Genomic DNA, 24,243 nt, shown 5'->3' on the forward strand with positions numbered 1-24,243 from the left:
AGGTGATAGGAAAAAACTTGACAGCTGGAGGCCAGAAAGAAGTGGCACACACACTGCAGTGAAATGCATCATACAGAGCAAAAAGGACCAGAGAAAAATTGGGGTCAGACACCCACAGCTACTCTAATGCCCAAAGCATATACTCATTTTGCTCCTTTGACTTCAGGTTGACGTTATTAGGAGATATATATATTGTAGTACACAAGGTCCTCCTCAAAAGATTAGCAGGCTAATTTAGAAGTGCTGGCTAATAGAGTTTGCTTGAGTAAGCTAGCTCTGTGTATGCTGCCTTTTAAACCACGCTTTAGAAAGGTTTTAAACATTCAGAATGGATTCTGAAATGACTGCTCAACCAAGATGTTCCCATTTGGGCTTAGATTTGGGCCTTGTTTTTCAGCCCTGCTTCTGCAGGTTTTGGCAACCCTGTGTGCCATGCTTGAGGGACACCTAGCACCACTGTTAACAAATCGGAACTGGATTTCCTAGTTTAACCCACTCTTTCCGTCCAGTAACCGTGGCACACACATACTATTAGCACTGCTGACCACTTCACTGGCCGATCCCAAAAGTGCACATGCACAGAGATCAGCTTCTCTTCTTGTACCGAAGATGGCTGCATTTCAGGCACTCCCATTTTCAGGCCCAGGACTACAGCCTGAAAAGGGCTCCCTGGCTAGTGCTCAGCAGAACTAGTTGCAGAGTCAATCAGTGCTGCAAGCAGAGCAAAAGGCTGGACTCTGCTTTGTGGGGCCTGGAGAACTGCTTTGTGCCCACGCGCACCCTGTCCTAGGGCTCTTGACTTTAGCCTGGCTTCAGTCAAGCTGGCTAAACACCGGGAAGAGCAAGCTGTCATGCCTGATAGGTATGTTCTAACAGCTGAAAGCCAGGACACCTCAAGCTAGTACCTGCACTGGCTACTGTAAAACTTGCAAATTGTCATATTTAGGTCTTCTTCAGGTATATTCAGCAATCTCTCTTCTCTCTTTGCAGACAACTTTGCTGGATCCTGGGTTCACCTTCAGCTTTGCTGACTCTGCTACAAGGCAACACCCTTTTGAGGCAGCCACAGGCCTGTACACCAAGTACTCGTCCTCTGCAACATGGAGCACGAGACTAAAGCAACCAGCCATCAGCTCAACCCCAGAGCAGACTACATGAGAAGTGTTGTCAAACATAGGAGAAAGCGCACTTATTTCTAATCCTTTTCACCTAGCATAAGCACATAATTTGGAGAGAAAAGCGTGATTTTGAGGTTAGGCACGTTGCATTTTCTAGAAAGAGTTTATTCAGGAAATGCAAACAACTGTACCTGTACCGCTTCCATCCAGTCGTTCTGAACTCACCGCTGTGTCATAAGAGTCTCTGGGAGTTGTATCGTTCCCAAGTTTCTGAAAAGAGTGAGAAAAGCCCCCATATTAATGATCTATAATTAATGCAACTCAGTGGTTCTGTTAGTGAAAAAGTTCTCATTCAGAAACCATAAGGCAGAGAAAGCAGTGCTGGTAATGAACGCTGGATGCACTTCCTTGTTTCTCTTCCGTGTCTTGGAAATCTAAGCGTGAAGAAAACTGCGCTCATTTGGTAACTAATGCTGCCATGTATCTAGCAGAGCTGCAATGACACCGTGCCTCCTAAGTGACAAGCCTGCTAACATGCAAGAGTTTAAAGTATTAGAGGTTCTAGTTGGAAACTGTCTCTTCTCCAAGGATAGTTCCATAAACAAAAAAAAGGACCTTTTTTTTTTTTTTTGGCATGTAGGACTGCTGAATGGATCTTAACGCTCTTCCACATACAAGCTAACTTTAATTTAGATCATCAGAACTCCAGAAGCATCAGTGCCTACATATTTACAGGATTTCTTTAAAAACAAAAAAGTCCTAATTTATAGAAGAAAAGGTGTTTAAAGCTACACATCACAAGGGCTGTTGAATGCTGAACACCTCTGAAAAGATGGCCTCTTGCGTATGTGCTGATGATGACGGTTGAGTTTTTTTTATTTTAAGAACAGCTTTTCTAACATCTTGGCGTCAAGAGAAAAGGTGCAAAGACTTCTTATATCACAGCTCTAGTCTAAGTGAGCTAGAAACCTGTGTATTCACTAAGAGAAGTGTACATATGCAGTTTATATGTTTACGAAAGGACTAGGCTCTGTTCTTTTTATTATCTTGTCTGCTATCACAGCTTAATCAGAGAGCTAAAAGGGCGGATACAAAAAGTGCAGAGAAACAAGGGTAGGCTAAACTGTAACAGGAAGCCTTACGCAAATACGGCTAGGCAATAAAGTGAGATTTTTTTGGAAGCTAAAAGAGGAGGGGACAGAATTTTGCAAGCAGCTTCAATCTTAATCCAGATTTGCTATTTCAAGACAGATATTTAATGTGAGAAAACAAGCAAATAACTTGTGCTGGTGACCGCTGCGTTTGGTTGTATACTCATGCATACACTCTTATACCATGGTGACATGTTCAGGTCACTGCTGTTACTGCTCCAGCAGCAAATTCCCTTGACTTGCGCTGCACTTTAACTGTCCGACAGTGTTGAGGAGTCTCCGCTACGTGCCACACAGTGTACACCAAACAGGATTGCTGCTCTTTGGAGCTCACAAGCTAAAAGACTCCTAGATACAACACAAAGATAAACACTAGACAGACAGGAGATGCAGGAACGAAGAGAACTGTCACAGAAGGAGCAGCGCTTATTAACTATATAAAAAAAAAAAAAGATGGATTTAGAGGGAAAATGGTATTGTCAGGATAAACATAAAGGAATAAAGTGCTTCTTTAATACAGTAAAGAATGGAGATGTTGAACATCTGCTGTTCCTGTATAAAACCTGACAGGGTAAACCTGCTTCCCTACCTCTCTGCTAAGGATTGGTGCGTGCCTAAAACAACGCACTACATTAAGGAAGACAGCACGGACATTAAACTTCTTGTACTATAAAATTACCCCGATACTACTGTAACTGCATCATTCTAAGGGACTATACTTCTATAGTTTTTAAGTATGAAACCATCTGTAAATAAAAAAAAAAAAATCACCTGTAGGCAAAACAATATTCTTTTCTGGTCAAAAGCTGTACACAGCCTATTCTAGAAGATTTCAGCAGCTACAGTTGTAAGCTACCCTGCCATTAAAAACAAGATAATTCTCCCCCCACCACCCGCCAAGCTAGTAGGAGCGTTATGCTTTGCACCAGTGGGCAAAAACTCCAGATTTGTTTCTATTCTTGTTTCTTTTCTGTCATTGACATTTTGGCTAAATTCTCACCTCTCCACCTGCTAAAGCCGCACGCTTTTTTGTAAGACAGTCTTGAATGTGTGTGTGTGTGTGTGTGTGTATATGTGTGTCTATATATATGTGTGTGTGTGTGTATATGTGTGTCTATATATATGTGTGTGTGTGTGTATACACACACACACACACACACACACACACACACATTTAAGTGTTCTCCACTTAATAGATTCTTCTTTCATGCCTCAGCAAAAACAACTTTGAGGACAGAATGTTGCAACAATTTCCTCGTGGAATGTGCATTCTTATGAACTTTCACCAAAATATTAATTTCAATATGTAAATATTGACGATATTGCCCATTCCATCATGCAGTTAAGTCACGATCGGGCTCTACTTTGAAAAGTAACATGTGCAAGGCAGGGAAATGTTGCAGTTGGGTGCAATCAGGAGTGAATAAACAGTTGCAAATGAGCTTGCCTCGCTGAAGTTATTTAAAAATTCAGTTTGTAAACACTAGATGGAGCTAAAAGATCTGTATACGTATGCCTAGAGAAAACACGAATCTGTACACATTTGTCTGCACCATTAATGCCAATTCACACATGGCATTCTAAGCAAAAGAAAACAAAAAAGATTTACCATCTTTCCATCTACTGTGCACCTGCTCCTCACTTGTATCTGCAACAAGACTGCAGTAGCGTATGAATGAAATAGTAAATTCCTTCTGGCTTTGTTTTCATGTAAAATAGCTCAGAATCTAAGCAGCCATCTGTACCTTAAAGGAAAATACAATTTTCTCTCATAGCAGAATCCTGATAGAATGTGAAGATATTAGGGAAGTCAGTGTTGTATCCCTCCGAAACAGTATAACAGCAGTGGGATCCTCTCTTCTTCATCAGGATACTCAATTACTTAGATACTCAGTTTCAAGAATATCATGAACAAAAGTAGAAAAATAAACTGTTCAATACTGCAGTCCAGGATGAGGTACAAGAAAAAAGTCTTTTGAACAGCAGTTCAATTTGTGCAGTCTGGGCGACATTAAAATGGAATAATTCAATGCACTGCTGTGTATAGATTCCTCTTTCAATTCAGTTTACTCATCACTTGGCACAACCTATGTTTACATTCTAGAAATATCAACTTTAACAAAACCTAACAAAAAATAAGATCAATAATACTATTTTTTTAAAAAAATTCCGAAACAAACATTAACTTAACAGCTTCTCTTTGCCACGTTTATATGACAACAACTGAAAGGGAACAAGAAGCTAACGATAAACCTGAAAGAAAACAGGTAACTGAGTTTTGCAAACTGAGAAAAAAAGCAAAAGGTGGAAAAAAAAAATCATAGAAATCATCTCCTGGAGGATACTGGGAAAAGGCAAAAACTCTCCTTTTTAACAGATGAAATACAGATTTTCAATCAACGCTATGAAAGCTAATCAACTAAAGTGGATAAAGACTTTTACTCTCCCCACTTAAAAGAAAAAAAAAACCACACAGAATAATATTCCAACTCAAACATATCATTCCAGATCTGACTAATTTTAGATCATAAATGCTAAGCAAAAGCTGGTATTTTGCACAGCACCAAGCACGCACAGTTTATGCAACTGTAAATATTTATATTGCCTGGAGTAACTCAACATTTTATTAGATATGGGCAGACTGTAATGCTCTTATTCACAATCATACAGCACATTTCTTGAAAACTTGGCAACTCAGAAATCGGTGAGACTACTCATGGCACTATTCAGCACCAAATAGGAAAGTGGGAACTGGCCATTTCTTTAGAAAAATCATTTTTAACATGAGTGTTCCTTTAATAATGGACTACAGGGTTAATTTGAATTTGCTTATTACAAGCCCCCTTATTACAAGCATTTGTAGCAACAGTTCAAAAATCATGGCAGGCATTATAAAAACATAAAGAAAGGTAAAAATGACATTGGAGTGCCTTGCTCAGCCACAGGAAGACAACTGTGCAAGGTATTAAAGGAAAAAAAAAATATAGGAAAGCATGTAGATGAGCTTTGTTGTAAGGCAACATCTTCCAAATTGCGGCAGGTAATGGCAGAGAACGGATAGCATCTGCGTGCCCTGCATGTAGAGGAGAAAGAGGAGGAATGAATGAAAAAAAGCCAATCCTTTGGCAATTTTAGGACATGCTAACTGCAGCTGGGAGGAAGAGGGAGATGAGAATGGTAAAGTTCAGGGAGGAAACATATATTCAGAAAAATAGGTTGGGAGAAAATGCTTTGGTAGTAACACAAGGTTATCCCATCTCACATGAAGTGCCTGAAGCAGGGTTTTTGCTCAGTGTTATCACCTCACAGAGGAGAAAATTAGACAGGGAAGGGAATCTGAACAGAGAATGGGGAATAGACCTTTTTTTTTTTTTTTTTTAAAATATGGCCGATTTCTTGGAGTGCTAATGTTTGAAACATGGAAATCAAAGGCATAAGAATGATTAGGTATGGTATAGAAGGGCAGAGAAATAAAGGAGTGCAATAAAAAAGCATAAGTAGTATATCTGTAAAAAGGGTTTTGAAGGCAAATTTACTTCTCTGCATGGGATATTAAATTTAAAACACAGCATACAGCACATCTCTCCAGTTTGCCATATCACCTTCCAAAAGAGAGCAGTGCAGACATTAGCCAATTTAGTTAACTCTGCCGAACACCTGAGGAACCAGTGTACAGGGGACACACAGTAAGAGGTCTTTCCTAGCTTTCATTTCTGCTAACCATGCTGGCATTACACAGGAACAAACCACGCATCATTTAGCATGGAGACATCCGAACCGTGCTTGCTAGTGGCACAACAGTTGCTCCGTAATACGTGCAAACTATTACATGTCCTCTTCTACACCCGTGTTGGCCTAACATCAAGCAGAAGAACTGGTGTCACCTGTCTCCTCCCCAGGAAGAGAAAGTGCAGGCTTGGGGACATCGCCTCCTCCATGTGTGCAGCCCAGTCCCTGGCCAGGATGCTCATGTTTGACCACCACAACACAGAACAATTCTCTTGCAGTGACACTATAATCCCTGGTGGAAAGTGGGACTGATATGTCAAATGCTAGCCACCAGCCCTTGTATCCCCTCCCCTGAAGAGGGCTAGCTCTTGCTCACTTTTCACAGCTCCAGAGAAATCGAACAAATTGCCTTTACCTTCTGGGCAGAGGCTGCTCTCTTCTCTTGCTTGGCTTTCATTTCTGCGAGAAGTCCGCTGCCCATCACCTGCACTCCATACCTCCGGCTCCCTTGTGGGCTTCCTTTGCTGTCACCCCTCTCAGCCTTCACAGCATCGTCTGCCTGTATCTCCTCGACAGAGTCTGGTGTCTTTAATTCCTCAGATCGCTCTGTACCACCATTCTGCTCAGCAGGTTTTACCTCCTTCTTACTTGCGTCCACAGCCGGACTTTTCGCAGCAACTTTGGGCAAGGATGGCTCCTCTGACACCAAGACAGTCTGAGGACGTTCAGATTTGGAGCTTCTTGATTTGATCAAGTTAAGGAAGCCACTTTTCCTCGAGTCCCTTTTCTTCTTCTCATCTCCTGCTTCACTAGGCTCACTGCTGTCTGAACTTTTAGTTGATGGTCTCCTAATAAAAGACACAGACGTTTTAATCTCCTCTCTCTTGCCCTCCTCCCTCTGTTTTAAATAGTTCCAAATGACTTCTCTTGGGCAAAGCTAACCTTTTGTATCATCCGTACATCACCCGAGGCCCACTCATTAGCTGGTGTCTCTAAATCAAAAACAGGACAACTGGCGCTGATCATACTGCCTTTGAGGATTGCCGTGCTGGCCTTGTGCATGGTACAATGAAGACAGGCAGTCATTTCAGCTGGGCACTGGGTGCCTGGCTGCTTCCAACAGCAGCTAGGTGTTGCTTTGGGGTAGCTCTGCCCATGCCCATAAAGTTTCAGACTGCTTGCTGTTTCCAGAGTGCACCATTACTCATTTGTAACTGCCCATTATTATAAGCAGGATAACCCTGACCCAAGCACATGACTCGGCACAGTTTTTGGAGATCTCACCCTTTAGGGGCTCTGCATCAACAAGGAACCAGCTCGCTCAGTCACCTTCTCTTAGTAAGAAAGCTAGAGGGGTCACCTTCAAAGTGCAGGTTTTCTCCTCAAAAAGTAATCACCAGTAACATTTTCTACAGTCAGTTTAAAAGTAGAGTATCTACACTTCAGGAGAAAGCAGAAGACACAACATGTCTGCACACCAGCCTCCCAAATGGGGAAAGAGCCTCCAGCGGAGCAATTGGGGACAGCTAATGGGGACAAACACCCCTGGGCCATGCACATGGCCAGGGCTGCGTGACAGGAACAGACGCAAGTTCACAGGGACATCTGAAAAGGGTGGCTGGCAGGCGCCCAAGGGAAGTAGTATGCTTAGCTCTCTGACCTTAACCTAGCTAATCCATTTTTCAAAGCTACCATGATTTTATCACCACATATAGTGCATCACACATGGTTTCACATGTCACCATAGATACTTATCACTCATACTGACTTTTAAAAACATGTTCTTTTCCTGCAACAGCTAATTACCAGTTAACACCTACCATTTTACTTAATGGATGTCATATAGAGCGCAGAAGAGGTCATTCTAATTTGTCTGGAATTTGCTCTAGCTTTCTCATTTATTTATATAAATACTTTTGCGTGCACCTGCGTACATGCAAACATGCATTAATGCAAGAACATCTAGATGCTGGGTTCTGTAATCACCTAGCAAGAAATTACAGTAGCTGTTTTTTCCTCCTTACGTAAAGCTGAAGGAGATAACTTTCAGACGGAGATAATCTAGATTTTCAGAAAACTAGAGTACTACAAATTTGTCAAACGGTCTTTAACGTGTATTTCTAAATCAACATAAAACTACTGCCACTTATCAAAATGCTGTTGGTGCCCAACATCAGTCCTTACTACAGACACCAACGTATATTACTAGCACTGGAGAAGAGAGTATAAACTGAAGTAAAAACTGATGTACAGATCTGCTTTAGCTAATGAGCTCCAGTGAAGGCTAGTATAAAGTCAATGGAATTATAAAAATATACACTTGTCAATAACCTGTTCCACATAGTATATTAAAGCAATTTATTTCAAAACAGTCATTTTTAAGGGAGGGTAATCAAATTCACAATATCCTAGACTAGTAAAGGTGTTTTTCGACTTTGACAACAACCGCCCTGGGTATTGGGAACACAAGTCAATTCCAACTTAGAAGCATTACTTGCTTGCCCAGCTATGAGGACGGATTTTTTTTAATTTGATTTTTTTTTTTAAATTTTACATTTAAACTTACTTTGAATCCATTTTTGTCACTTTCTTGGTGAAAAATTCATCCACACCTTCATCTACTCTCCCCATGAGGCCATTCTGTTCCCCGTCTTGAGGCACTCCAGCAGACACCTGACAGAAGAAAAACTCTCTCTCGTATATAATAACCTAAGCATACTTGCTTAAATGATAATAATCAGGAGTTAAGAGTTTATTCAAGTTGTGCAAGCCAAGCAAAGTTCAATGCAGACAACGGAATCACTAACTGAATCCCCCCTTTACTCAGGCTAGTTAGGAGGTGGTGCATCTCAAACAAAGTAACCCAAAATGCCACTGACAAACTGTATGCTGCAATGCATGAGGCCAGGAATCAAATGCCGCGTGCTTGTGAGAGCAGAGCGCTTAAAAGAGAGAAAGCAGTTAATAAAACAGTTAAGTCCTGATAGGTGCGTTTACAGTGGACATCTGCAGAGAAAGAATTTTTGACAGCTCTTTTTTCCCCTGTTCAAAGAGGAACATACGTTCTGGATTTTGGATTCAGAGATTTAGAAACCGAGCTCCAGCAGGCTAACAGTGCCTTTTATGATTCATTCAATCCAGAGCTTCCAAAATCAGACAGCCCAAATATAGAACCAGGGGTTTAACTTTAGGAAGCAAACACAGATTTTCACTCAGTGTCTAAAAACTAAAAATCTGCTCTTTGGTTTCGGTGTTCCCATTTTGAACGTGGGTGACTAGAGGCATTTAAAACAGGCTGAGTCAGGAACATCTGCCAACCACAAAAGCATTGTAAAGATTAGCTGGTGACTCTATAGCCTCCTGAAGATGAAATACATGCTCCTGTATGTGACTTTGATGTGGAAAAGCCCTACTACCAGCAGTGAGACTTCCTTCAACTTAAATGCCATGTAAAAACCTTTTAGGTGTACAGAGGACTCCACAAGACCCAGCCCATTTGTATTCTCGGTGATATTAATGACCAGGAATCAGTTTGGTACAAAAGAGTAGCGTTCATAATTTGACACAATTCCAGTCGAGGAATGTTCTAGTTGTTACCCTAACTCAGGATAACCCCAGCCTCTCTTTTCAGTTGGAATACAGACTCTGTTCTAAGCGTTTAAAAAGGAGAATAAATATTCTTAGAAGTCTGTTAACTGTTAACACTAGACCTAGCCTCATTAAGCCAAACATATGGACTAATGTTTTGGCACATCTGTGAAACTTTGTAGTTGTGTGAACTTTGTTAGAAGCCTGTTTACTTTATTATCATAGCTAATAATTAATATTGTTATTGATACCTGCTGTAGCAATGTTATACTAGTCTGAAAAGTCTGTTTACCCGGTAAAAACTGCATTGCTGCAAAACTGCAAGCTTTCTATGAGAAATAATTTCACTCTAAGAAACTCAAACTTCTCAGACTGTGACTTTTTTTTTCTTCCCTCCAAAGAGTTTATTTGACTAGAACCTCTGAAGCTATGCAACAGTTCATACATGGACATCCGCTGGTCAACAGCAGCGCTCATGGTCTCAGTGTAAATATTCATCTTCTCAGTCAAAAAGTGGGCAATTTTGACATCAGTAGAAATGAGAATCCACTTTATATTGACACAAGAACTCTCCATAGAGTAAGAATTAAAATTTAAGTATCAAAGCCAAGTGTATTTCCTAAAGGGGAAGTAATGCAAGAACCCACCAATCTAGTGCAGATGAGAAAAATCTATCTCAAATAAGAAAACACTTCCCATCTGAAAAACTAACAAGTTCCTAAAAATGTACGAAACACAAACACAAATTCAGAGGGTCTCATAAAGTCCCCGAGGGACCGTATGTTTCTATAATGTTCCTATTCTAATGCCTATGAGCGTTCAACGTTAATAACCGAGTCTGGCTTTTTTTGTGTTTTACTCTCCTAATGCTAAGGGTAAATAATAATACTAACAAAAATTCTGTATTGATGAGCACTCCCAGAGTATTGCACTGCCACAGGAAATAACACTTGTCCTTTACAAGGCGGAAGCTTTTTGTATCTGTTGAGGTACAAACAGATATAAAATCTGTTCTTTTATGTTCTTATTCCATGCCAAGTAAGAGAGACATGCTTTCCCCCCTCCCAGCACCCTCCAACTTCCCCAGCCTTATGCAGATGGCACAGGATGCACTGAGCAAGTTCAGATGAGAGGCAAGTTCAGCAACTGGGAAAACACAAATGTTTTGCAGGACAGAAAACTGGAAAAGTGAACATGGATGTGTTTCACTACAGTGTGAAGCTGAGACCACCCTTCCGATACCTCCACGTTTCTGTTAGTGCAAAGGAATGAAAAGTTCGCTTGAAAATCTGCCTGAAGCTACCTCAATATCTAAGTGATGCAAAAAGCACTCTACTACCTCATGCATCTTTCCCAGCATCGCGAAAATTTTCAAGGGTCCTCTCCTCTGACCATCCTAGGGCAGCAGAAAAGGCTGTAGGAATTCATTACTGGACAGCAGGATTCAGAGCAGCAAGGGCTGCCTCTTGATAAGGGATATTTATCACATCAATTCTGTTCTGTTAATAAGAGACATCCCTGTAACTCCTCTGGATTCATCCTTACGTACCCTACAGATACACCTTCACAGAAATAAAACTTTATTGATGTGGAATACCAAGGAAACGGGACCACGGAAACCCCACACATGTACACTTGGGCAAACACCAGTTCTTTCTGTAGACAGACAGTGCTCTGTTTTGCTTTTCTAAGGCAAGTTCTGGCACGAAAAGCAGATCTGTGACCATGCAAATCTGCTGGCCCAAATTCCATCTTTGGTTAAGGAGCTGTGGGAAGCTGGGTGTCACAGAGTAGCTCCTCTGAGAGCTGGTAGAAATAAGAATTCATGCCAAGTTACCAAGTCTTAATGCAGGCAGAAAAAAAGGATTAAGGCGTTATAAACCCTTGCAATGTAATTGAGAAATCTCAAGATATTTTGTGCATTTTCTCTGAAAGCTCTATGTACCTCGAAGAAACTGCCTCTATTAAAAAGCAGAAGCAAATAAGCAAAGGCTAAAACATATCCTGAGTTGAGGCTGTGCCTAACAAGACAAAAACCTTGTAATGGGGGTTGCACACTGCAAGACAAATAGCAGTAGAAAAATTAAGAAGTTACAAAGTACTGAGGATGAATGTTAAAATGTTAAAAGCTAAAAGCAAGACCTGATTCATCCAAAAAGCAGACAACAGATTACATCACCAACAATTTTTTAATATAGACTCACTGCTGCTTGGCTGGGCTGCTGCTTTTTATTCCTTTTGGGCCTTAATTTTGTAAAGTGTTCTAGTTTTCTCCCTTCTTCTGATGGCAGCTCTGAAATGAATCCAGAAGTTCGTTTGTCTGGCCTGCTGGAAGGAAACGGTGGGTCTTCTATATGGATAGGTACTTCTTCCAGTGCTTTATCTAGATCAAATTCCATTTCTAAGAGAAATCAAAACTGTCTAATTAGACTTAATAATGCTATTTAAAACAACAGGCAATGCCATTCCTCTCTTTTGTTGTAAATCATTATAAACACATTTAGAGAACGTGCTCAGCCGCAACATGTTTGTTAGCAGACAGGGCACAGTGAACAAATATTAACTACCAAACATGCTAGAAGACTCGCAAAACAAAGCAAGCAATTTGAACCTCACATGTAATCCACAGGGAGCCAAAGTCTTCAGTGCTTTTGAATAAAGAGCTTACCCTAAAAAATCTGAACGTACCAAAGAGGTTTTAACAAATTTATCTCACTTACCAAAAGCTCTAGACACAGGCCGAAGCATTCTACTGTGGATGCTTTTCCTTTTTGATTTAGGGGTCATCTATTGAGATAAAATAAAAATAAAGTACTTCAGAGGACAGAAGAAATAACAGAGAACACTTTATTTTCTATCCAGCAAATCAGTTTGCCAAGCCTATGCACTGTTGTAAGATCTGTTTGGGTTTAATGACAGGAAGGAATAGGTTTTTTTTCCTCCCCTTTTCAAACATGTAGAACTTTTTCTCAAATGACATTTCGTTGAACGGACTTTGAAACTGAACCAGGGAGGTTTTCTTCTCCCCATTAAGACCTTAAGCGGTAAACAGGACTATCATTTGAATCTTACAAGCATTAACTCACTGATCCCAACCGTAAAACAAGGTTACTATTAAAATCTCACCTTTACAATGGGGATCATGAGGCATGGAAAATTTAAACAATTATCGTGCCTAACATTGCACAGTTGATGACAATACCTGCAATAGTTCCCCCTTGTTCTGGCTTCTATTTTCAACACAAAATACACTTCTCAGTTCATTTGTTAGTGATATGCTACTGGGAATGACGAAAATTCAGGCAGCTAAGCCTCTGGGCACCACTATACAGCTCACTAAGCCTCTCTAGGAAAACGTGGTCTTGCAAAGAACAAATTTTCTCCAAAACGCAAAAATACCCTGCCAGTATTAGCAGTGTCTCCAGCAATCATATGACTTTCCTGGGCTTTAGATACACTGAGAAAAGGTGGAAAGTTACATTGGCACACATTCAGTGTATTTACTGAAAAAGTTACGTGCTGCTGTTCTTTTCATCTTCACATTTCCAGAGAGGGGAATACGTTACCTTAAGGACACAAATACCAGGCTTAATACCCTGTTTGGGTATTTTTGCAAGAAAGCTGCACTTACTTTATTGCTTGAACTCTCCTGAAAGTTTGCCTGGCAAGACAGACCTTTTTTGCTACAGAAAAAGCAACATTGTGTCAACAATTCTGACCCTCTCAACACAGTTTAGCTTAGTAAGACTTTTAAACAAAGCTGCATGTTTTCTGAAGAGTTGACTTAAAATGACTCAGCTCCTGCAAAGACTGGCTTCCTTTGGGGTATTCAGAGTCATATCTGCTTGTTTTAGCGACATCCATGTACTTCCGCAGTTGCTTCCTAGCACTATCAGCACCGTAGTGGATTCAAACGCAGAGTGAGAGTCAGCAAGTTAGGTTTTCTTATAGCTCATGACTCATGAACAAAATTGTTAATCAAGCCCATTATCATCATGTTATATGAGCTAGAAAAGACAGAGTTTGGCCTTGACAGTTCAGACATACCATGACTTGTTCATTCAAATGAATCATTTACTAGTTTTTATTTATGGAAAGTTCAATGCACACACTTATATGTAGTAAATTTACCCCCATGTGAAGTAGTCAGATAGAATTATGATGTCACTATTCAGATGCTCAGAGTTAGGACATATTTTCATAACAGAAAAGGTGTTACCTGTCTTCTCGAGCTCAAGAAAGGGCTGCTAGACTACACAGCAGTCAGTGATAGCACTGTCTGGGCAAGAGAGCTCTTTTTTTTTCCCCCAGTGATGCTCATGGCAATAAAGAGATAAACTTCAGCTGGTACAGGTTCCAGTTTTACATTTGACAAGCATCAGTAAATGACAGAACAGCTACTCATTCATCCAAACCTGAAACAGCTGAAGGCTTTTGAGTCTCATAATGAAAAGTTGATGCAGCTCACCATTTGAGCTGGGACAGCACTTAGAGTCACAATCAGTAGTCCCCTGGTTGTACTTCCAGTTGCAGCCTATTTCTCATGTTAATGTATAATTTGCATGCATTTTGTCTCAGCTTGCTGCTTTCTCTCGTAGTGTGACTAGAAATTACATCCAGTAGGCTGACGCAGTAATTCACGTAGCGAAGATCAGAAAGGAAGACAGGAAAGAAAGCTGGTGGGAGACTTCTGATATGGTGGACACAGGCAAGCTGAGAGAGCTGCCCAGGCTCAGAGCACCAACGCAAAACAGCATAGGCCGTGTCCTGAGATTCCTGTGCACTGACTTCAAGATGTCCCTAACAGCCAGGAAGAAGGATGATTTGATCTTCCTTGACAGATTAAAAAATGCCCCCAATCACCCTGCAGAGCTTGTGCTGAAGACCATAAGTCAATCTCAGGATTCTTGCTATGACTTCTGGTCATCTTGGCGTGATCCCTCAGCAGCTTGGTTGCTGGGGATAAAGGCAGAAGGACAGAGATGCCTCTCCTTTGCCTGAATAGCATGAACAACAGCTATACATACGCTTCTATTCAAAAACCTTCTATTTTCTAGCCTGTTTAGGAAGCACATGGATGAAAGGTTTCTTGCCAAGTGAGCTTTCTAGATCACATGCAGAGCAAAATGGGTCAAAGCATTAATTTAAATAGGCCAGTGTGCTCTTTTCACAAAATATTACAGACTTAATCTCAGCTTAGTATCTCACTTACTGTGCCATATTCTATAGCAGCACATCACATTTCATTACCAGAGAAGATATCTGAACTGCTGGGGAAAGATCTCTCCCCTCCCCTGCCTGAGGCCCATTTTCCATAGTTAGTGGAAGCAGTTCAGGTTTGCCAGATGGACATCATCTGCCTTCACACCACCTCTGCCCACACAAACACACCTCAGCTCTCCTGTCTTGAATTTCTACCATGGCCTTTACAGGAGAACAGCTGTTAGGGTCAATCTCTCCCTCCTTGCTTTCATGTAATCTACCACATCTTCCAGGGACTCTCCATGATAGCAGACCATCTCCAGAACTTTCTCCTCGTTTGTCCTACTTCTTCCTGAGCACACTGTGGGCTGCCTGGCAGAACAGACAAAAAGATTAACTGCATACCTACGTCTTGGGAGACCCTCTTGGAAGTCTGCATGAACGCACACCAGTTTCTTCTCTGAAGATGGCTCTGTGAAAGTACCCCTGAGCAGTACATGGGAGCCAGCAAATCTCCACTACATCCCCCAGGAAATATCTCTTTAGGGTTAACATGTCCAAGTTACCTTTAAACCCTCCCGTTCTCTTCCCATGTTCTTAAATGATTTCAAACTTTTCCAGATTCCTGTCTTCTGACTCCCTTTCTCAGAAAACTATCCGAGCTATCTTAACTTATATTATCAAATGTGGAAGAACACCAGTATCGTAGGGATTAAAAATCCAAATCACATTTTAAACACTTTAAAAGCTTTGCTTTAAGTGTTAGAAAAATAACGTGCCCTTAGCAGAGGTCTTATACAGTCTTTGTTCCTTGATTATACTAACAATAACTGAAATAATTCTCAGTGCTCAGGAATACGCTCATTTCCATGTTTCCCTCCTCCAAAATCATTTCTATTTAATCCTATTAGATATATGGATGCTCCATGATCATGCTCCTGTCATTTCTGTTTTGAAAGGCTTAAAACAAATCAATGAACAACTTCCCCCTCCCTCTTGAAACTCAGCTCCTCAACTAGTTTCCCCTCAACCCTTCCTCCTCCAAAACTACATATGGCTTTTCTGCTTAAAAAACATATTAAAGGTGACAGTGCAAAAAGGTAAGTGTGAGCAGCATTCAAAAATTCAAAGTGATTCAGCTAGGCAAAGGAAACCCACCTGACCATGCTGAGGTAACCCATGACATCTCTTCCACCTGAGACTTGCCATGGCAAGAAAATCCTAGCTGATGGTTATTTATAGGCTATTGTCTCATTAAGTGGGATGAAGCTTGAATATAAAACCAAATCAACATATTTTCTCTCTGAGCAGTAACACCTGTGCTTATATCTCTGACATCAGCACTCTGCTTTGGTTGGTCTTAAAGCTGAACCTTCTTGTAAAATCCAATCTCGTCCCTCAACTGCTGCCTATTTCATTCAGCAACTGCAGATGGGTGACTAGTACTACAGTCTCCCAGGAGACTAGCAAGGCAGTACAGAAGCAAGTGGAGCACAAAAGCGTAGACAAGTAGGCCAGAATCAGCAGAGCTAAAAAAATACTTACACTTGTACAGCAGAGAGTCTCCATGCAGCAAAAAAGAAAGAAAAAAAGAATATGAATGGGGGAAGACAAAGCAATAGCAGTTCTCAGGAAAGGAGGCAAAACCAGAACTCACCAAAATAAAGAAAATTAAAGGCAAAACACTTAAAAGTCTTAGCAGGAAAGGTGACATGCAAGAATGGGGTAAAAGTCCCTTGCGTTTGGAGGTGCAATATACTTTGTGTCTCCAGAGGATAGTCAGAGAAGGATGTGATCTCTCTTCCGTTATCTATACTGGGACAAATTCAGATTTTCAGATGTTCTTTTCCGGTATATGGCATTGGCCACTGGTGTCAACAGCTGCCCTCTCAATGTACTGTGGCTTTCCATTTCACTGACACCAGCGGTGAGAGAAAACTGCAACTCTCATATTTCCAAGTCTGAGGGAGCCTTTGGAATTAAAAATCTGTAGTCTGTTGTGGAAAGCAGGAGAGCCTGGAGAACAAAACAAAGCTTCTCTTGAAAAATCGAAAAGGGATGTAAGTCAGTTCTCCTCAGGTTTAAATAAATCCATTAATAAAGAGATCCAAAGCAACAGTATTTCTCCTTTTCATAAGAAGGTTTAGAGGCACAGGCCTTTCAAGCCCTTTTGGCATATTAGAACCGTGCTACTCCATTAATAGAGCAAGACCTTTGCTCTGCCCTTCAAAAATTAATAAAAGGCAGCACAGTCATCCTACGAAATGAAGCAATTCCATATTCTATCTCTTGGGTGGAAGATTACTCACCCAATCGTACTCCTCCACAATTTAGAATAAGGAAAAAAAATGGAGTGTTTGAAACATGGTTCAAGTTGAGTGAGAAATGCTATTGTAACAACACTGCAGATATTGGTACGGTGTTTGCGGTAGAAGTGAATACACTCCAGGTCTGGTTTAAACTACTTTGCAAGGAAATGCTGCTTTTTAAATGGATATTGTACTGACCTTTAATTATCGGGGCTAAAAACAATCTCCTCCATAACATGAAGTTCATCATTTAATTGTTGAGGGGATATTAAGGTCAGTTATTCATGGCTTTGATATTTGCAGCAATAATGATCCCCTTATCACAGTTCATGCTTTTGAGCTTAATTGCAGCTAAAAGTCTTGAAGACAGGAGGGCACCTGAACGAGAACAGCATTTCTTTTCTACAGCTCCAGTATTTCCCCACTTGCCTTAGGGTTCTTATTTTCTTTCACTGTCAGTAACTTTGGCTTTACGCAGGGGTTGTCGGCTAACAGTGACTCACGCAAATCTCCTCATTACTTCCCATTTTGTATGCGATCCATTCCCCCCCAGCCCCCATATCCCTTCAGAATCTGCATTCTCTTTTTTTCTCTTGCCCACCTACTATACTACACCATTCACTAGGCCTATTCTGAGACTGGACAGAAAGATTACAGAATCCATTGAGAAACACCTAGAAAACTAAAACCGTCTTAAATGTCAATCTCCAGCACTTCACAATCAATCTGCAAACAGTTTCTCTTTCAGACAGCATCACTGGGAGTACTCCAGGGTGTTGGCAGCAAAGTTATTTACATCATACCAGCAGCCAGACATGAGATCAGGACCAAAGAGCAGAGCACTATATACAACAAAAAACAATCTGAGGTTTCAGGGAGTTTACAATCTAAGGTCATGGTCAAGCAAGGGCTTGTGCAAGTTCTTACCTTGCACACGCCAGTGATCGCACTTAAGAGAGTGAGACTACTGACCTGCTTAAAAGTTAAAAGCTGTTAAACAGCTTGGTGGGAGTATGAAGGGAGAAGAGGCGGGAACGCAGTAAGGCAAGGTGAGAAGCACTGTTATGCAGTAGAAGGGAATCAAAGCAAAGCAAAGGCTAAGCAACTTGCCTGACATCACCTACGAACCTGACTGCACTGAAGGGAACCTAACCCCAGTTCTCTAATACCCTAAGGGATCTTGACATGTAAACCTGCAGTATCACTATTTCAGTCAATTGTCATTTCCCACACTTTATCTACTCTCAAACGTACCTTTGCCAGAGACGTCATATATCTGTTGTGTCATTAAAATTACAAAAAAAAAAAAAAAGTAGGTATTCTTTACGAAACAGAGTAGTAAGCTGACCAACTTTGCTTTTTTTCATCTGAATCTTTGGATGCTCAGGTGTCTCACCATCTGTATAAAAAGCCCTAGAAATTAAACATAAGAGTTGCTACTGCTAGCTTCAACTACTGAAGATTTTATATCATGATTTCTAGGGGAAATTTCTCAGCATAGCTTGTTGAAATTTAGCTATGCATTTCCCACCATCAACGGTGCCCTGAATCACTACCCTTATAACCTACCGGAGAGTGCCATTATCCCTGGAAAGTTAAATGGAATGCTAAAATACATGGCAGCTAAGTACTTTAAAGAAGACACAAAAGCAAAACCACGAATGCACTGTTTAGAAACCAAGGCCAATCTGTGACAGGCTGCTGTTTGTCAACACAGCTTCTCCTGAATCCAATGCTACGGCAGAAGATCTAACTCCAACCTTTTATTTCACACTTCTGTCATCTATATGGAAGCACAATATATATATATTGTGGAGAAATATGGCATATAAATAACTCATATAGGAATGTAAGGAACATATTCGTTTATTCCCTTCCCCTTATTCAAGGGCTGAATTTGTAGGGAAAAAGCTGCAGTTCAGTATCAATTCAATTAGTCCCATCTAAACCAATCTGACCTTTGGAATTACTTTGTACAGTAACATTTTCCAAAAGAGGAGCAGTAGCTTTGTCAGATAAGCCTAACGGATTTGCCCTTGAGCTTTCATTTAATTTTGCTAGCCCAAAAACCCTTGCTTTTGTACTTGCTGAGATGTGGTTGAAGGACTCTGATATTTCACCAAGAATTTCTGTGTATTCTTTTAATTAATAATTCTGCACCTGCATCCTTCAAGTCATGTAAAATTCCTGCTAATAAACAACACACATACAAATATCTAAAGCTTTTATTTTGAAAAGTAAAAAAAGCTGCATGAATTAAACTGAACAGTTCCTAAAACTGCTAAATATAAACTGACTCTTTTATTTCATGCCCTGAAAGTCTATCTTGCAAGGAACCCTGCCCGCAACTGATCTCACCTAAAAGAGAAAAACAATCATCAGTATCATCAATTCTGTTTTCTAGTTGCTCAGAAAGAGCCTAAGAGCATCTTCTACAGCAGTTGCTCATTAAAACAAAGAAAGAGAACGGTTTCAACTAATTTATTGTACTTTAAAATTAAGCATAGAAGTAGGAGCTGCTGCAGGTCAGATGGCACACATTATCTCTTTAAGCCATCACAATCTGCTTCCTTGTGGTTGTTCATAACATTCAGCTGGCAAATGCTGATGTAAAATTTATTTGGTTCATGACCTAAAACTTCCATATAGAAAGAAGGAAAAGCACTTAAACTCACCAAATATAGAGGGGCAGACAGTTGTTTACGATATTCTCAGGCAATTCTTTAAAGACAGTCACCAACATTATGTATAAGGTGCCCCAGGCAACAACATGATTAAAACAGGTTTGACACGAGGTACTTCTGAATTGGACCTGCTGCACCTGGCTGCCTTACAGTCCTTTCAGGACTGAGAACCAACATGATTTCTGCACCTCTCCTGCCTTTCTACACCCTTAAGTCAACAGCTACCAAAAGGATGAACAGTCACCCAGGCAAAACACAGCAGTTATCTTCCCACCATCACTAGATCCTTTAGGGGCAGACTATGCATCAGTTTTGCTTGCACTGCAGCAGTGACATTTCAGAGGAGAAATACTAAAGAGAGGCTCATCGCAATGACTCAAATGCAGATTAGGACACTGAAGTGGACTAGGAGCCTCTCTGCTCAGAATTTTGATGGGGATTTTTACCCTTGAAAATTCAGACCCTACTTGAGCTGCTGCTCTTTGCTCACTGGATTTTCTTCTCAGTTCTCTTCCCACCGTGCATGGTCCATCTTTAAACCCCATGGTCACTTCTGAGATGCATTTTGTAAATTTAAACATAAAAAAAATCCCTTCTGAATTCTAAGTCTTGTCATAGGAACTACTGTATCAAGATATCTCCCTATTAAAAAGGAAACTAGCAAGTGTTCCAAGATCCTGTATGGAAAATAGAAATATCTGAGCAGACAGACATTAGGTTTTGGAACGCTTTACCAGTTCCAACATCTGCTTAATACAAGACAGACAGAAAACAAAATGAGTAGCTGCCTTGCATTAAAGAATAGTTGTTATTTAAGTATTTTACACTGATGGTTAAGATTCATATTCCAGCAACACACTTAAGTGCATAAATAATTTAAAGCATGTGAACACAGTTCAACGTGCTGAGTGGGTGTCTGTGTCTAATGATCCATTAGCCCTCATCCTGCAGCACTCGACATAATCAGAGGTCTGGGCATGATTTCACGGGGACAATAATCAAGATCATACGATCAGATTAGAAGCAAGGAGAGGCCCAGGAACCATTTAAGTCTCCCTGGTACTTTATTCTGAATTAAACGGGGCCTGGTCTCTGCTACTCAGCATGTAGCAATGCACAGCATCCCCTGCTTAAGAGTGTCTTCTCTAAAACAAACTGATAGATAGGGTCACTCATAACTAGCCACGGCAGGAAGGCCAAACTCAAAGGCTGCTCTCTACAGTGCTACTGTGTATGCGTGATGCATGATTTTAATGACGCAGATTGGTCAGGCAGTCATATGGGGCAATACATGAGCCCCCGAGAGACAGAAACACTATGAAGAAGGGAAAGATTTCCACCCTGCAGAACAGAATTCCTCACGTGTAAGTGAGGAATTAAAAGCGGGTTAGTAGCAAAGCCCCAGATTCTGCAATCACTCACAGCACAGAGGCACAAACTTCTCCCGGAATATCTAAATGCCACAGCATTGGAAATGACCTACAACTAAAATTTATGGGATAAAAAGATCTTCCGATCAGCTCTGAATGAAACTACCCTGGCTTTTCAAGTACTTTGTCTTTCTATTCTATTCATTCTTCTTAGTTTTCTTTAACATCTACTTATGTGAAGTTCCCCCTCCTTCCACCTTACGTGCTTTTGGTTTCAGATCAGTACTCCAGTCCTGCTTCTCCTGACCTCACAGATTCACAGTAATTCGATCTTTATGCACATGAATTAAGGTCTTAACTGCACAGATATACGTGCCATTTCGGAATGAGGCTTTAGCTGACCTGAATAACAGCAGAAGAAAGTATACTTAAGTTTTCCTCTAATCTGTGAGAGAGATGTTTTGAGACAAAACGTGATAAATTTAGGAATAGGATTATGTAACGCAATTGTCTGTATAGCAGGGACGAGATTTGATTTTGACTCAGAAACTGTCTTCTAGCATTTTGGCACTAGGTACGCTCCATTTTTTCCTTTTCTTTAAGTTCTGATTCCAGCAAGCTAAACCTCCCTTATCATGAAAAAAATATAGCTAAGTTTAAAGCACTCTATAACCACTTGTTCTAATACAGACTTTTCTCCCCTCTTCCTGTGGAATACTATTCTTTACCCCTGCAATCTGAGATACTGATTTTTCACAGCAGAACCCCACAAGGTTCCTGTTCTTCTAGCTGGAGGGAGAACCTTAAAGTACTCTGCACAAAACAGAATTCTGCAAGTGCTGCTTGAAGTAGGCTTTCCAGATTTCAGCATCAACAAGACTGCCCCATACAGCACAGGTATGTAACCTGAGCCAAGTTATTTAATGGAGAAACTATAGGAACTAAAAAGCAGGAGAAGGGACCATGCAGCCTATTCAGAAAGCTCCTCAACCACTTGAGAAGGTCAGGTCACCAGGTATTAATTCAATCAAGAGGCGTTAAGGCTGCAGACAGATGTGCGCTACATGAGCGGCGCTATTAGAGGTTATTCTCCTCATGCTGTTTGCTATCATCCCTCTGCCAAAGGTTACAGAGTCTAGACTCTGCCAGAGAACTCCTCCAAAGGAGCACTCACTGATCTGCCTCGGGAAATAACGAGGGGTTTATTTTAAATATAGGCTGCAGAAAGAGGAAATTGGGATCTATTTGTGCCCAATAAAGATAGCACTGTCCCCGCAGCTCTGCTGATGGAAGGGATCACGCAAGAGCAAAGGGGCTTAGTTACTTTGTCCTCACACCCTGTTAACATTACCAGATGTAGGTAGGTGAGTACCTGGATGAACCCTTCTGCCGGCAGTACAGGTGAGTGCTGTCCGGCAGGGGAAGTGAATCTGGCTACAGATAGTAACCTCTCTTATCAAGTCAGTTAAACTGCACGGGTGTCCGTTGGCAGGCCAAAGCCTGCAACACATAGTTAGTTTAGTTTGCCTAGAGCAATGGATCGTTGGCCTGGATGCTTCTGCCTATAAGGCATGCACATGTCAGCTAGCAAGAGCGGCAGATGACGGGAATGAGCAGCCGGGGTGGCATTATCTGTAGACGGTATAGCTAGATGTGGAAGACCCTCCTGTCTGCCACAGACCAACTCCTTAGCAGTAAACACCACCTTAAAACCACCACAGGAAAGTTAAACTCCCAAGCCCAGTGTTTCAGTGAGTGCTTTGTTACTGATCTCTTCTTTCAATGGGACTTTTCCCATGATACTTGAAGTAAAATGATGGAAAGTCAGGAGCAATAAGACAGCTACCGCCAAAAAAGACATAACTATACATCCTCCCCCCGCCCCCATCTCCTTACCAATCTGGGCCTATTAATGAAAAAGAAAGTATCAGTATTATGAGAAGACAAGCTCATGATACAGAAGTGCCACAATGCAAAGAGAACACCCAGCAGCTGTGCTTCATGACTCTCCTTTTAACTTCAGCAGAAAACAGTCTCCAATTCTATAACCGAGTGCCTAGTGCTGTTACTAGAAGCAGTTTATTACATTCTTCATTTGTTTCTCTTTGTGCCAATAATGTACCCTAAATTATGAGAAACAGCTCTGGACTCTGACTCAGAAATCTGAGTCGTTTTAAGAAAAACACACTATATATCAATTACCCATCACCTCCTTCCACTCAAAGAGACCAAGAAGATGACACTGAAAGCCAGGTTTCCTTTAAAGTGTTTCAGCAGGGCATATGAAACCCCTCATGACCCTGAAACTGCTGTAGGCTATATTTGTAACAGGCATTGAATAACCACTTATAAGGACCTTGAAGGTATTGAGGACGCAGTAAAATTATGTACAAAGGGACCAGGAGAAGATAATGCTCCTGTAACAAATACGCACAATTAACATTAATAAAATCGTAATTCTAACGGTTATGCTAACATACAATCACACAACCTGCAAATGAACAAGATATTTACAAGATTGTGCAAAACTACTGGTTTGACACCAGCTCCCTTTGTCTCTTACTTTCTCAGAGGTGGCACAGAGGTGGTATGCTTAGGGAAGGGCCTAGAGACCAAGATGCTTAGATTGTGCAGTGTGACTCCCAGTGATGTTTTCATATGCTGTCCTAATGCTGGGAGAGTCAGAAATATTATTAGTCTCCTGTCAAAGTGGATTTGCTGAGAGACTGGTAATGGAGCCTTTTCAGAAGCCAAGAAGACACGCATATACCATTATATCCATTTCTAGCTTCCCATAGAGCACTGTATTTCCTATACTGCTAATGTATATGAGAAAGAAACTGAAGTGTCACAGCCAATTTAATCTGGCATTAATCCAGGCTGCTGCCTTTGCAATTACCATTGGCTGCTTGTTCCTGCCCTCAGGATTTGTCTTGTGAGCTCAACTGGAGAACTAGTCAGCCTGTAAACTAACCTGGAAAGAAACTCTCTATAAAAAACTTAGTTTGCAGCTGGATCAATGCCTGCACACAATTTGTAGCGTAGCTGCATGAACGCTGGCGCAAGTGTGAGCGCGCAGGTAGGAAAGAGGA

The 24,243-nt window shown here is 41.0% G+C and overlaps 1 protein-coding gene across 12 annotated transcripts in view; it reads right to left on the minus strand.

The window, feature by feature from the left end:
• The window catches only part of CARMIL1 (capping protein regulator and myosin 1 linker 1), a 201,385-nt gene that overhangs the window by 11,710 nt on the left and 165,432 nt on the right, over positions 1-24,243 (minus strand). For 7 of the 12 annotated variants that reach the window (XM_068931654.1, XM_068931653.1, XM_068931650.1 and 4 more), the window contains 5 exons: positions 12,307-12,373; positions 11,791-11,987; positions 8,565-8,671; positions 6,414-6,846; positions 1,310-1,388 (listed from right to left, as the gene is read on the minus strand). In XM_068931654.1, coding sequence (XP_068787755.1) covers positions 1,310-1,388; positions 6,414-6,846; positions 8,565-8,671; positions 11,791-11,987; positions 12,307-12,373 — 883 coding nt within the window. Of the gene's footprint in view, positions 1-1,309; positions 1,389-6,413; positions 6,847-8,564; positions 8,672-11,790; positions 11,988-12,306; positions 12,374-16,333; positions 16,352-24,243 lie in introns of all 12 variants that reach the window. The other 5 variants (XM_068931652.1, XM_068931651.1, XM_068931645.1 and 2 more) reach the window with 1 other exon arrangement.

This window comes from Struthio camelus, chromosome 2 (assembly GCF_040807025.1).
Source record: "Struthio camelus isolate bStrCam1 chromosome 2, bStrCam1.hap1, whole genome shotgun sequence".
NCBI classification, from domain to species: Eukaryota; Metazoa; Chordata; class Aves; order Struthioniformes; family Struthionidae; genus Struthio; species Struthio camelus.